This window comes from Clavelina lepadiformis, chromosome 6 (genome assembly GCF_947623445.1).
Source record: "Clavelina lepadiformis chromosome 6, kaClaLepa1.1, whole genome shotgun sequence".
NCBI classification, from domain to species: Eukaryota; Metazoa; Chordata; class Ascidiacea; order Aplousobranchia; family Clavelinidae; genus Clavelina; species Clavelina lepadiformis.
In genome coordinates this window covers 6,886,286-6,900,525 of record NC_135245.1, presented here as the reverse complement: position 1 = coordinate 6,900,525, position 14,240 = coordinate 6,886,286, and the positions used below count along the sequence as shown (strand labels likewise).

At 34.2% G+C, this 14,240-nt stretch overlaps 2 protein-coding genes across 3 annotated transcripts; both read left to right on the top strand.

The window, feature by feature from the left end:
* The first annotated feature begins 914 nt into the window (after positions 1-914).
* LOC143462089 (uncharacterized) lies at positions 915-3,654 on the top strand. The gene has a single exon (XM_076960127.1). It carries the CDS (start codon positions 1,195-1,197, stop codon positions 2,110-2,112), a length of 918 nt encoding a protein of 305 aa, XP_076816242.1. The 5' UTR covers positions 915-1,194; the 3' UTR covers positions 2,113-3,654.
* LOC143462088 (kelch domain-containing protein 3-like) lies at positions 2,211-10,228 on the top strand. Of its 2 annotated transcripts, XM_076960126.1 has the most exons (13): positions 2,211-3,403; positions 3,928-4,091; positions 4,209-4,278; positions 4,418-4,524; positions 4,982-5,097; positions 5,217-5,288; positions 5,944-6,081; positions 6,747-6,831; positions 7,032-7,118; positions 7,348-7,456; positions 7,782-7,861; positions 9,139-9,217; positions 9,521-10,228. In XM_076960126.1, the coding sequence occupies exons 2-13, from the start codon at positions 3,935-3,937 to the stop codon at positions 9,579-9,581; spliced, it is 1,161 nt and encodes a 386-aa protein (XP_076816241.1). In that variant the 5' UTR covers positions 2,211-3,403; positions 3,928-3,934; the 3' UTR covers positions 9,582-10,228. The 2 variants fall into 2 exon arrangements, with proteins under 2 accessions (XP_076816241.1, XP_076816240.1); XM_076960125.1 differs by lacking the exon at positions 2,211-3,403 and having other exon boundaries at positions 3,754-4,091.
* Positions 10,229-14,240: the final 4,012 nt, after the last annotated feature.

Sequence of the window (14,240 nt, the reverse complement as noted above, 5' to 3'; positions counted from 1 at the left end):
TGCACTAGACCCAGATTGAGGTTAAGTTTTGGGGTCCAGTATGCAATATACAGGTGCAAAATCAGATGACGTCACAATTGATTAGCTGGAGTCTAGTATACAAAGGCATCCTGTGGTTGTGCATTTGTATACTAGACCTCAACGGCGTTTATGATTACAGTAGATTACAGATAATATTCATGACCAGTCATTTTGATTTGATCCCGAATACTTCCTTAAACACAATAAAAGTGGCTGCAGATTTCTCTCTCCTAGTTTTCTCACTTTAGACTTTGTTGTTGCTTTTAACTTATTCACCTTGCATTGCATTTTTATTTTCACCCTTCCAACTTTCACTTTACTTTTAGAATTCTTTATTTCTATCTGCGTGCTGCATAGTTTTTGCAGTCCCCTTAATCCCAATGCCAAAATAATCAAAACTTCATAATAAGACTAACTACAAAACATTTCAAATTCTTCAATTTTGTTCAGTACACATGTAATGTTCGGGTCGAGGTGGTTACATGTTAGCCCCATTCTGAGAGGGCTAGATTAAGGTGTAAATTTTTGCCAGGTTAAAAGGATTAGGGTCATGACGTCATTTCTACATCATAAATTTGTTCGTTTGTTAAAGTGACATTTTAAAAGCTCAAAAAACACGTTTATTGCGACTTTTCATCGGAATTCCCCCAGGAAATTAATGGTGTAGGATGATGATTTTTGTGACATCACTTCTTTTTTACCCCACTATATGATAACGTCATAGTGACACAATTTGCTGACTTTGAAATGCTGGTTGTGCAATTGTATATTAGACCCAATGTTCAACCTCGCCATGATAATTATCTAAAATGTAGGAATTATTGACAAATCTTGATTTTTTTCCCTACAATCGTATGTATACTTACATTATATTGGTATAGAAAATCTATGTGTTCCCTTTTCTGCATGTATGTTTCTTTAATGGAGCAAAATGTAGCTTTGTACACTGGGGTTGTGCATTTGTATTTTTCAGCAAAATTAAATCTTAGGTATCTTAAGTGAAAACTATGTACAATTTACCAATATGATTTTATGAACTAGTGATATGTGATGGTTTAAAACCTGTTTCATTTGATAAACTTAAGATTTTTTGTATTGTTGGCAGTTATCACATGATTGCATCTACAGGCAGTAGCAAAGTGTTTGTTTGTAAGAGTACCTTTATCGTGTACTATGGAAAAATTGCTAGAAACCAATTTAGCCCATAATGGCAATGAATCTCAGTGGATAATCATTGGAAAATTAATTTTGGAACAGTTACAGTCGATTCATAAAGACTCTGTGGCTATAGGTAATCTTATTTTAAAGGAAACTCAACACATGCGTGAAGAAATAGTAAAGCTACGGAGCAATTTTGACACTCTTTCAGCATGTGATGTAACTTCGGAAACAAGCTGTGCACCACTGTCTGCTGGCAAGTATTTAGGTGCTGAATCATACAAAGATGCTGTTGTTACTTGCAAAGGCACAGATGCCATGACAATTGAGGAGAAAGATCTTACCAGTACAAAAGATGATGAAAATAAACCTTTTTTATCGGAGAGTGTTCTGCTAACGATGGTGAGGTCACCTACTCCATTGGAAAGAAATGAACAAGCCAATGCAATTAGTAACTGTGTAATACCTCATAGCACTGAGTTTTCAATGCACTCTAAGTATGGTGGAAGACCTACTATGGTTAACAATCCTGACTTTGTAAGCCTTTCAAGCACCCATAATTTTAATGCATCTGAAAATAATGAGTCGGATTTGATGCCAAATAGAGAAGAACAAGATTACTTAGAAAGTGGCAATTGTATCAGCAAAAGAAATAAACAAAGAACTAAGAGAATCGATATTAAATCTTCACGTTCTCCCAAGCAAATTGCGAAAAAAAGACCTTCCACATCAAAGCTATCAAATAACAGCAATAATTTGCGATTTAAGTGCTCCTTCTGTGAAAAAAACTTTCCATCTGGATGTAGCTTAACAAGACATGAACGCATTCATACTGGTGAACGCCCATACCAGTGCCATGTTTGTCCAAGTTCTTTCAAACAAAAAGAACACTTAAAAAAGCATCTTAGCACTCATTCTAAGATCCATTCATAACATAGCTTAGCTTTGTATTAATCCTATTACCCTTTGTATTTCTTCAACTCATCTAACCCAGGAAATATTAAAAGTTTTTAGACCAGTATAAAAGTTTTTCAATATATGTGATTGCAATATTATTTGAAATATTCCATGATGCGGTTTAAAGTTATTTAAAAAGCTGTTTAAAAGGTACCATGGAAATCTCCCAAGTAAAATTTAAGTTTCATAATTTTTGATATGTTTAGGTACCGGAAATCCGGAATACCATGAATTTTTTTGCACAACATTACCTTTAGGTTAAATATTAATGCTAGGGATGGGACAAAAACGAAATTACTGGTCTCATTGAGTTCCAGTTTTTATTAAAATTATTACCAGTACTTGGGCACGTGCCACAAGCACAATGTCAACAATAATGTCACTTACACTAGTAACAAACTTGTACGGGGATTGCGTCTTATCAATGAAAAGTAATGTAACATTTAAGAGTATATATAAGCAGCATAATATGGTGTTATAACCAGGGCTTTGGAGCCGGAGCCGTGGATTTTCAACAGAGCTGGAACTGGAGCCGGAGCTCTATGTGAAATTCAAATGGAGCTGGAGCCAGTTGTTTGAAAAATAGCTCCAGCTCCGATGTATTTCATAAGATGCTATGCTACTAGCCTACTACTATTGGCTGAATTCACATAATTTAACAGCAACCCTTCACAAAATTAAGAATTGCTGGGGATTTGACAGCAGAGCAGCCACATGTTCATACATGCAACCGATGGTACTGACTACTGACTGACCCATTGAGCTAGATATTCCAAATTTGAACCTCAGTTTTTGGCGTAATGGAGCCGGAGCAGTGGTATCAATAAGCTCCCGAGCTGGAGCAATTTAACATTTACGCCTGCTCCAAAGCCCTGGTTATAACCACCATTTGTGTAATATGCTTGGAAACAACACCCGAGAATGCAGTTTCTGGCTACTACTGCACTTGATTGTACGTTAAATCAAATCACAAAATAAAATGCTTTTTCACCTTGGCTGAGAATGGTGCACGATCGAGATAGATATTAAAATCGTTTTATACAGTGTTTCAACATTAAGCTGTTCGTGAATACAAATTGTGGTCATTTTAAAAGATGATCATACTATAAAAAGATAACTTATATATAATTATAATTAATCAAAAAAGTTGCCTATTTTCTAATTGTCTTCGACTGTTTCATTATCAGTTTCTGGAACACTCTATTTGTAACGTTAGAACACCAGTATTTACTATAGGAGACCTAAACTATGATCACCAGAGGAAAAGGTGAAAATATATGAAATAACTTTGGTATTTAAATTTATTAACGTAGCAGATAATTTTCGTTCATAGAATTGGAATTTAAACTCATTGTGGATGTATAATACGTAACTATAAATACAATAAAACTATGCACGATGTATTGGGCAATCTCAACCAAGTCTGAGTAGTAGAAATCGCTGATACTCAATCGAGTATCAGTAACTCATCCCATCCCTATTAGATGTGCACTGTGTAACATGAAAAAGTTTTTGAAGTTTAGTACAAAGTTTTTCCCTATTTTTAGTTTTAATTGAGTAATGGTTGCTTTATCAAGATTAAGTATATTCTGAAGCAAAGACAGTCGCATGGTATTGTATCCTTTAAAAATGTTCTTGTTTTTTCAGACATTTTGATGTTTATTTTAATCACAATATCATGCACACATAAAAATACTCAGAAACAAATGTATACCCTTTTCCAGCAGTGCTGAGAGCATTGCTACGTTAAGTATGCCGAGATGCACAATATTTTGAAATTTCCAATTGCAGAAAAAAGATGATTCCTCAATGGACACTGAGTTTAGAAGGAGGTCCGAGGCGTGTAAACCACTCTGCTGTGATTGTTGACCATAGGATATTTATGTTTGGAGGATTTTGTATGGGAGAGGATTATGCCACTTTGCATGCAATTGATGTTCATGTCCTGAACACCAGTGAGTTAGCTGTTGTCAATTTAAATTCATGCGCACAATTGCAAAAATATAATATATACATACCTAAAATATAGAAATTTTGAATTAATGTTATAGAGTAATTCCCAAATTTAATAGATTCATGCAGATGGATGAAAATCCCAACGGAAAATACATATAAGCTTAAATCAGAAGTACCATTCATGAGGTAGTTAGACACTACTTATGTTATCAGTTTATCACTTTCTGTATATTGAATAACTCAGAATTATATCTGCCAAGGTAGCCATAAATCATTCAGATATTAGTATGTAGCATTGCATTTTTTTATTCAAAGACTTTTCTAGGTATGGGCATGCTTCAGTTGCTATTGAAAAAAACGCGTTTTTATTTGGTGGCCGAAATGATATTTTAGGAGCTTCAGCTTGTCAAGGCTTGTATTGTTTCAATACAGGTAGTTTCTTACATTGTTTATACTAGCAGTAGTTGTAACAAATATTAGTGAAGGATTTTATCCTAGTTTTTGACAGCAAAAAGGTTGCACCTGCCGCATCATTGCAGTTTTGCAAGGTCTTGTTTTCTACTAATATTATTTCACTAATGTTCTATTACTAATACAGATTACAATCGATTTGCTTTATCCGTTAAATATAATAATAAAAACATTTAAATAGAATAAAAATAAACTGGACATTGAAAGCAACAGATGCTATAACTCAACATAACTCTACTTATTTCATTGTTACTGCATATATTTGCTTGATTAAAAGGTGCATGAAATGTTGCTAAATAAGCTACCTTATTAACAAAGCTATAGCGTTTAACTTGGATATTTTATTGCAAAGTTCTTTCTGAAAAAAGAAGTTATGTCTCCTATGTGAGTTTTTTCAAGTGCAAATTTTATTCAACAGAGCATTTCAAATGGTCAAAAGTAAAAGTGAAAGGAGACATTCCATGTGGCCGTGACGGGCATGCAATGTGTGTTGCCAATGGAAATATCTATGTATTTGGGGGTTTCGAAGTAGACGTAAGTTACTAAAAATTTTCTAGAAATAAAACCACTAATTTTATGTACATACTACTTGGTGTTTAAGCTGCAAAAATTGCACATTCGGAAGACTAACAGTAACTCTGTTTTTGTTTTAGACTAATAGATTTTCTAATGATTTGTTCATGCTAGATATGTCAACTCTTGCATGGCAGAGAATTTCTGATGAGGTATAAAGACGTTCGGTCATTCTAATTTCTTTAGTACAGTATTTAGTATTCTAATTTATTATTTATTTATTTATTTAGTTTGGTATTCTAATTTACACTAGAAGTGAAAAATTTCAAAATATCTTATAGCAAACTCTGCACTGATTGAATTCAAATTTACCCGAAAATATTTTACATGAATTCTGACTAGCAGATAATCTTACACCAAAATGTGTTTTGTATGTTGTGGTGATGGAGTTTGATGCTGCTGGTTCTATTAATAACTGAAATATATCATCAGGAAGTGTTTGTTAATGAAGTCACATAGTGTGGTGTCCATTTAATGTAATATAGTGATGAGTAAGGTGCTGCAAATTTGTCACAGTTTGATGCATTAATTCCAATCGAGTTTCAAAGTGTTGGTTTTGTTTGTTCTTTTCAGTGACTACTGTCTAGTATGTAATTTTGACTGTTATATAAACTGTTCTGCAAATTTGACTTTGAACAGTAAAAAGTTTTGTTTGAATGAGCCTGGTTTACATGTATCGCATCAATTACTGCAAAGGTTAAAACAAGATATTTTGTAATTTTTAACTTTCCGTACTTTTTAAATCTGTTTTGCCATAACAATATCATAAGTGAGAAAAAGCTGATGCATGTGTGACACCTGTTTCAGTTCAATCGATGCCCAAGCTGGAGAGACTTTCATACCATGACAACTTGTGGTGACCACATTTATGTCTTTGGCGGTCGTTGTAATCAACATCAGTCACACTACTCACAACTTGACGAGTTTTACGACAATACTTTGATGGTATTTTGCAAAGCAATAAGTTTAATAGATACTATTATTGGTGCGCTAGAAAATGGCGGTAATGGACATTGGCTTTAGGGTATGAATTTGTTATCGCAGATGACAAAGCTTAGAGTCCAATACAAATATTAACAATATTAAACTTTTTGTGCTATGTGAAAGTAATTTTATTGGTTTGATTAAACTGCTGTGCGGTTAGTTGTGGCATAAGACTCGTTCAACTCATATTTATGTAACAACTAGCGTGACTAGTACATAAGTGCATATGCATTGTAAGCAGATATAAATGAATAATATACTGCATGCACAATACTATCAAAACAGATTTGAAATAATGATGTGATTTTATTGAATAAACAGGAAACAAAAGTTCCAAAATAAACCAACAAAGTAGAAGCATACAATTTATTAAACTGGGAATAAACCAATTGAAGATAATATTTACGCATACGTTTTTAAACCTGATCAATCTAGATCAATCAACAAGAAAAACCTGATAAATTCTAAATTATCTTCCCATATTATTATTAAATGATTTATTTTTTATTGGAAACACTGTTTACCATCATTTTCAGCGTTCCCCCATTAACAAAGAGCTTCTTAATAGCAATGTGTTCCCTTATAAATATGTTTGTATAATGTATTGATTGTTTATTTATCATAAGGTATTTGACACCAAGATGAAAAGTTGGTCGGCAGCAGTCTGTTCAGATTTGTCACTACCTCCAGGAAGAAGAAGTCACTCAGCATGTACGTTAATTTTGTACTTTGCTTGCATTGCTACATGTTTTCATTTATTTTCTTTATGAAAATGTCTGAGAATATTATAATTTGCTGTCAAACCATAGCTTGTGATAAATAACTAATGCCTGAAAAGATAAAAACTATTCTACTCGAAGAAAAAATAAAATCTTCATAGTTGCATTAGTAAGCTGTAACCTTTTTTGCAGTTACCTACAAACATTGCTTGTTTATTTTTGGTGGTTTCAATTCAGTGGTTTATGAGCACTTCAACGACTTGTGGAAATACGATCCTGGTAATATTTATATTTCTTGGAAAGATGTAATTTTGATGCTGTAATTTTAAAACTTGAGAATGTTTTTACTGAATTAAGCAGTGCTATGTAGTGGAATCTTCTGATTGGTTTTGAATCACACGATACTAATAGAAGTGAAACTGTCATCATGACTGTTTCACTTTCATTGTGTTAGAAAACAAACTACTATATATTTCATATGTTTGTAGTTAATTAATTTTATATACAGTCGAAAGCAAATGGGAAAATGTTAAAACACTTGGTTCATCTCCTACAGCTCGTCGCCGGCAGTGCTGTTGCTTATATGAAGACCAATTATTTATGTTTGGTGGAACAAGGTCTGCATGTTATGTGTTGCGTTTTATTTAAACTGCTATTTTCATTGAGATTTTAATGGGTAATGTTCACCTTAAGCTCAGTATACGTACTTGGTTATCTGTATAACTTGAGCGTTTGGAAAACTGTTTAACGTTTATGTTTTTTTACTAACAATGGTAATTGTAATAATAATTAATTAATTACTTTAATCGAAATTGCTCTACTACTCTCAAAAATGACTTCTAGACATTCTAACTGCATTAAGCAAATGTTAGTGTTTTTGGTAGAGCTTACTAGAAAACATATAGCAAATTCTTGCTTGCACTTAGATTATTTGTCTTGCAGCCCAAAATCTGAAACTACACAACAAACGGATGATGAAGAAGAGCTTTTTGATCATAACGACACAAATGTCTTGGATTTTGGTAAGTTTTGTATGATATGATTTGGTAGTTGTTCTACTTTTAGGTTAGATGGTTACATGATGTAAAGAAGTTGTAAATTTCTTATAAAATAATTGTGATTTGCCTTACAACTTTGTAATGGAAATAATTTATTCTAGGTAAGATAGAGTTGAACCTTTCATTAAATTGAAAAAACATCGAAACTTAACCACAATTTTGTGTGGTGACTTTGAAAGCTTATCCTGGTGCAGGGAAACTTTCTTGGGCAAATCATAACTCTTTAGTAATACCAAACCTCAATGAAACACTGAAGTGCGCTAGAAGTAGAAATGGTTTTTATTAATTACATAATAAACTGTTTATCTTGTTGCAGCAATTAGCTTATGTTACGCTAGTCACTATCTATTTCGAAAACTTACAATACCTGATTTCAGATAATCTCCATTAATTTCTCCATGTTGGGTAAACATAGCTTTCATTGTATATGCTTGTAAAAACGCCCAATTCCTTTGTTTATTTTATTATAAAGTAAAATTACTAAAAATGCAATTAATCGAAAAATCCCCCATGGGGCTTGCTGAAATTTGCATGTCACTTTATTGTGCCTTTGGCTATTATTTCATGAAATTCTTATAAAATCCCATATCTCTAACTCTTGCAATAGAATGTTAAACTCAAGACTGCAGTTTTGGGCCAAAAAAGTCAAATTTCTTCAATTTTCAATTAAGTTTTAGTCTAACCAAACAATGCGACCTGGAAGTTTTTAACAACTGTTTATTATCCCCGTACTGAAAAACAACACTGGTTACACTGTTTTTAAACCATAACGTAGAAGTCCAACAAAATCATGGAAATCACAAAAGTTTAGCATATATTGCTCCTTAAATTCTAGTTAGCTACAATTTACCCAGCAAATGATTTTATTACCCTTAGATATATAGGATTGCTTGTTTGTCAGGCATATTTGAAGAATTAAGATGCTTATTGAATATTCAAAAAAAAAAATTAAAAAAAAATAATATCTAAAAAAAATTTAATTTAATAAGTTACTTATCTACCATTAAATGATCAAACTACTTACACTGACCTAGTCAGTTTTACTGATATCTTGCAGTTTATTGTTTGTGCATTGTACCCACATTTTTCTAATATGTTTTGTAAAGTAGGCAATAAGGAATCCAGAATTATATTTAAAACCAATTAAATAAATAGATTAAGTTAATAGATTCCTCTTTCTTATGTATTGCATCGATGTAGGTCAAGTATTGTAAAATAGTTTTGTTCTTTTGTATTTTCAGCACCTACCTTAAAAACACTGTGCTTTATTGTATTGCTCCAATACAAAGTTAATCTCTCATCACTTCCACCAATACTGAGGTATCATTTGTTGTTGGTGTTCTTAATTGGGTATAGCATTGTTTTATTATAATTTTATTTTCTTAAAATAATAGCTGCTCTGTGTTTGAATCAACAGTAATTTAGAACGGTTTCGATACAAGTATAATAAGAAAAGGTATTATATAATATGAAAAGGTATTATTCTGTGAATTGTGATTGTCAATGTCGCAATGCAACAATGTGTAGCATAAAATAAGAACGATATATTCCAGACAAGTAGTAGTACTGTAGTACCATAAAAACCTTCCAGTATTATGATTGTAATAAAAGTTTTTGTTCCAGGTGGGAAGCAAAAGTAATGTCCACCCCAAATTCCATAAGCAAACCTCTTCTGCATGGATAGCGGGATTTCGAATTAAAACAGCTGCCAGTGTTAGATTTTTATTGTTGTACGCATGATCATATGAATTTTTATATTATAAGATTTTGTGTGTTCTTGTTTTGTGTATTTTTTGATCATTTTGAAACTTAGAAATTTGAATGGATTGCAGCATTGCCTTGTATTGGTTATCTGATATTTTTTGAAACTCTTTTTCTGAAAGCAACCGTAAACTGTTATTGTGCTTTATGTTTATCGTGCTGGCCATTTCCAACTTCTATTTTATGTATAGGATCCCTGGCAAGCCAAAATTCAAAGAGGTTCATGTCGTAGTTTACCAGTAAAAGCTCGTACTTAATATTGAAAAGCTGTCTCTTTGCATAGGGTAGTGACCCTGTTCGCCGCAAACGAGCTTTTGAATATGTAGAGATGTATGCGTAATGGAATGACAACGTAGCAAGAAATGCGTAGGCCTATACATGGCTACGTAGTCATTGTTTGCTGTGCACTGCTATACTGTATTTTGTAAAAATTACTTTTTAAAATTTTATCCTGCTGGTGGATTTTGTACATTCGAAAATAGGTTTCTTATGTTTAGATGCATTGTTGTTACTTTGTCAGATTCTATCGTTATTGTCGTTGTGATTGATAATACAATCTTATGAAGTTAACCTTATTTTTAAACCTAATAATTACCTAATAATACTGCGGTTCGGCTCCGAGGCTTTCAATGTGCTTTTGTCCGCCATTTCCTCATGTCTCTTTACAAATTATCGTTACTAAACATGCCATGCCATTACGGTTGACGACAAACTTAATAAGTCTACGTGTAGTAAATTTAGGAAAGCAAAATCTTATGGCAAAGGTAACAATTCAATCTTTTCGCAATAGTTTTTACCTCTTTCTAACTACAGCTAGTGTGTCATTTGTAATTAAAGGCCAATTGTGCGGCCTACCATATAGATGTTCTTGTTCGTGAAAGTTTGTAGCCTGTCCGAAGTCGTTATAGCTACGTTGTAGGCCTATCTTGTGTGATGTAATTGTATTTACACCGGTATAATTTCACTACCCAAAAGATAGCTGCGGAAAATTAAAGATTTTGTCAATAAATCAAAATTTCGGGATTATTTTAGATTTAGAGATTATAATAGGCCTATTATTGAGTGACTTTAAGGAATTTGCCAAAATTGTTTATTTTCTTACAGTGTTTTCTGAAGTTGCAATTAAGATAGGTAGGGGAAGGTGGGGTGGGGTAAAGCGGACCACCTAAGGCTTAATCGTTACAATTCACTGATTTTACCAAAACATATGACTTGTTTGTTTTGAGAGTTAACTCTAAGGTATTTCGCTAATTTTTGAAGTGTCCTTTTATTGATTGCTTGCTTTCTTACATAAAATCTTTTTGATTTAAAAGCACCTCCAATAGTCCACTTTACCCCACATGTTTGGGGTAAAGTGGACCACCGTAAGTTTTGAGTAAACAAGGCAATTTGTTCCACATCACAATCAATTTATTTACAAATTGTCATCATAAGCGAAGTAGTTATGAAAGTAATCGCAGTTCACCATCAATTTTTAAAAACATAATTCTTCATCGCATGCATTTGGAGCACTGGATCCACCCATCATTCTCGGATGATTTGGAATACAATTCGTTGCAGTAAAAGCATTCTGCATCTACGTTGTTATCATTTTCATCGACTGTGTCCTTCTGCTGCATTGATGACCTGGAAACCTTAGCTTTCTTCATAGAACGCTTTTTCGATGAATTTGTTTTACTGCTGTTGCCAGATATCGCGGATTGGCTACGATTCGTTGCAGCCAACTGCTTCTTGTATGGTGAACTGGTTAAAATAGCAATTGCACCTCTCTTAGACTTCCTCTTTTGGCGAGTGTGAGCTGCTTTCGGCATAGGAAGCACTTCAACAGGACTTATAATTGTGAAACTGGAATTTGCATCTTCAGGAGAGGACGGTTGGGCTACATCTGTAGCGGCCGTTGGATACTTATTGGTTTGTCGTTGGTTGGCGCCCTCGTGATGTTCCCAGCACGTGTGTATGTTCGCATTGCTCGTTCACTTTACCGGCCCTTTCGTTTTTGCACTGCCTGCGCGCAGGACATCAGTTTGAGTAAAGTCTTAAATTAAGAATGCCGTGTTCTTTTCAGTTAATATATGAGCGAAGGAGACAGAGAACAGCGATAGCAACCTTCTGAGACAAGGAGTCAACAACGCAGCAACGTAACAACGCAACAACAACCTACCTTCGCCATACATCTATTGGCTGTGCAGGTAACGATTCAGGCATCTCGGGAAGACCAGCCGCATCTAAGCCAATATTTCTGCCATCACACAAGTCAATGCTAGTTGAACTAACATTAACGGGGTAAGATTCGGTGTTGGTTGGAACAGGATCAATAGGAATATCATTAACATCCGATGGAGCAAAGTCAGCCTCTCCAACTCCTCCTCCTCCACCACTGGTCCACTTTACCCCCACCCCTTGGTAACTATTATTTTGACTGTTGGCCAAATTTTGGCTAGTCAGTAAGCGGAATGAACCTATGTAATGCGTACGTGATACAGTAAAACTCCTTTCTACCATTCAACCAAACTTCTACCTTATGCATGTAAAATAAAATCTAAGTTACAAGACATACCTTTCAATAGATCAGAGAGTACAAAAAACGAATTCCGTGCCTTTTCTTGCCTTTTTTTCCACGTAACCTCGAATAATGGCGTCTGCAACCACGTTATGCCATGCTTCACTAAACTTAGTGGTTTCCGCGCGGTTAAAAAACTTTATTAAGAAAATAAGAGGGGTGTGCCACTTTAACCCGTTGGTCCGCTTTACACCACCTTCCCCTACTGTAGACAATAGGCTACCTCTAACCCTTGCGAATTGCGATCTACGTGATTGTACTTACAAGCTCATCATTCGTGTTGCAGGGTTATTGTTTGTCGAAACGTGGTTGTACACAGACAGCATGGTTTTATTGTAGAATAAGCGTTTATATGATATGTTTTATAACACGACGCTAAATATTTCCGTTGTAAAAAAATGCATTAAGTTATTGAATATTCTCGTTGAACAATGTCCGACAGACCTAAGCTGAAATCGCATCCACTTAACAAAAACAACTTGGGATTTCGGTTGCAAACCCCTTAATTTGAAAAGAAAGTATTGTGTTGCATTTGCAATTGCCCTTTATGCCCTAAACACACTGCACCTTTTGCTTAAAGTTTCACGTAAAATACTACAATTAAAACATGCACCCTGCCACAATACATTGCAGTATTAAATTTTCTTAGACGCAAAAGAGGAGCAAGCTTGGTTTATATACTTCACTTTCTTGCGGGGCCAACTATATTGAGTTTGCAAATTCCGCGGGTACTATATTATTTAAGTAATTGTAAATATAATCAAACTACATTTGTTGGTACAGGTCCTGAGCGCATGGAAATTAATCAAATCTTTCAACCCAATTCTACAAGAAATCAACCAATTAAGAGTGTGATTTCTGCGTATTATTGGCAGTAGCTATTACTCTATTGTTTTTGAAACAATTATCAAATTTTTGCAGTTTTATCGTTTTTAACAGCTGGGTTTTTTGATACTGGTGCGAAAGAACCAAATCCTCACAGGAGTGTATACAGAATGCCATGAGGATGGGTGTTGCTGTTGTATTTGCGACTGTTTTCGATATTGCTTGCTTTGGTTGGTTATGAGATGTTATTATAAATAAACAAAGCTTCGCATCCTAGCATTCGTTTGGATGTTCTTTTTGTAAACAAGATATGTTTAGGATTAGAGAGAGTTAAGAAATGCCTGGTATTGCGGCGATGCTCAATAAACTCAAGCTCCTTTGATTAAAATCACAGTTTTTTTCGATGACTTTCTATATCTGTTTAATTTTTTTTATGCTTCCTTGTCATTTATTTTGTCAGCTATGTTGTGCCAATATGGTACCAGCGAAATGGTGTATCACATCTTGTGATAAATATCACAACGTCCAGAGCCCAAAGTTGTATGAAACAATGTGGTAGTAGTGTAGACAGGGACTGTTACAAAGCATAAAGGCCGATATACGCAAAGAAGGCTATTGTTATGCTTATATACTTCCGCATTGGCCTGGAAAAAATCCGTGAAAGCCTATATTGTAAAATGACAGTATGAAAACAGAACCTGGGTGAACATACGAAGGTGATGATGACGTCTTAACTGTTAAGATCTGGTTAATTATAAGCGCATGACGTTGATATGGGTATGGCTAATAAGCTGATTCGAGTCCTAACACTGAATAAATACGCATTTTTCACTGCACTTTTAATGTTTTGCCCATCTATTTTATAACGAGGATTTCCGTGAATTAGCATTTTTCCGTATTTTTCCCCAAAGACGTCAAAACAGACAAAATCTGTCGTCACCTAAGATTACAAGACTAAGGTCTATATTCTATACTGATGCTCGATTGGTCTCAAAGCAACTGCTTTGCTGTTGCTCATTATAAGTTATAGGCCAATTTTATTATATGTCACAGCCATTTAGGCCTAGTGTTAATACTTGCTTTGCTTCATTATGTACTTCTGTAGGCCTAGGCAGTTCAGTAAAAATCGATTTTGTTTGATTATATTTTACTAAATAGAATGCCAAAAAATCTTGACGTGCTTGGAGTTTCTGTAAA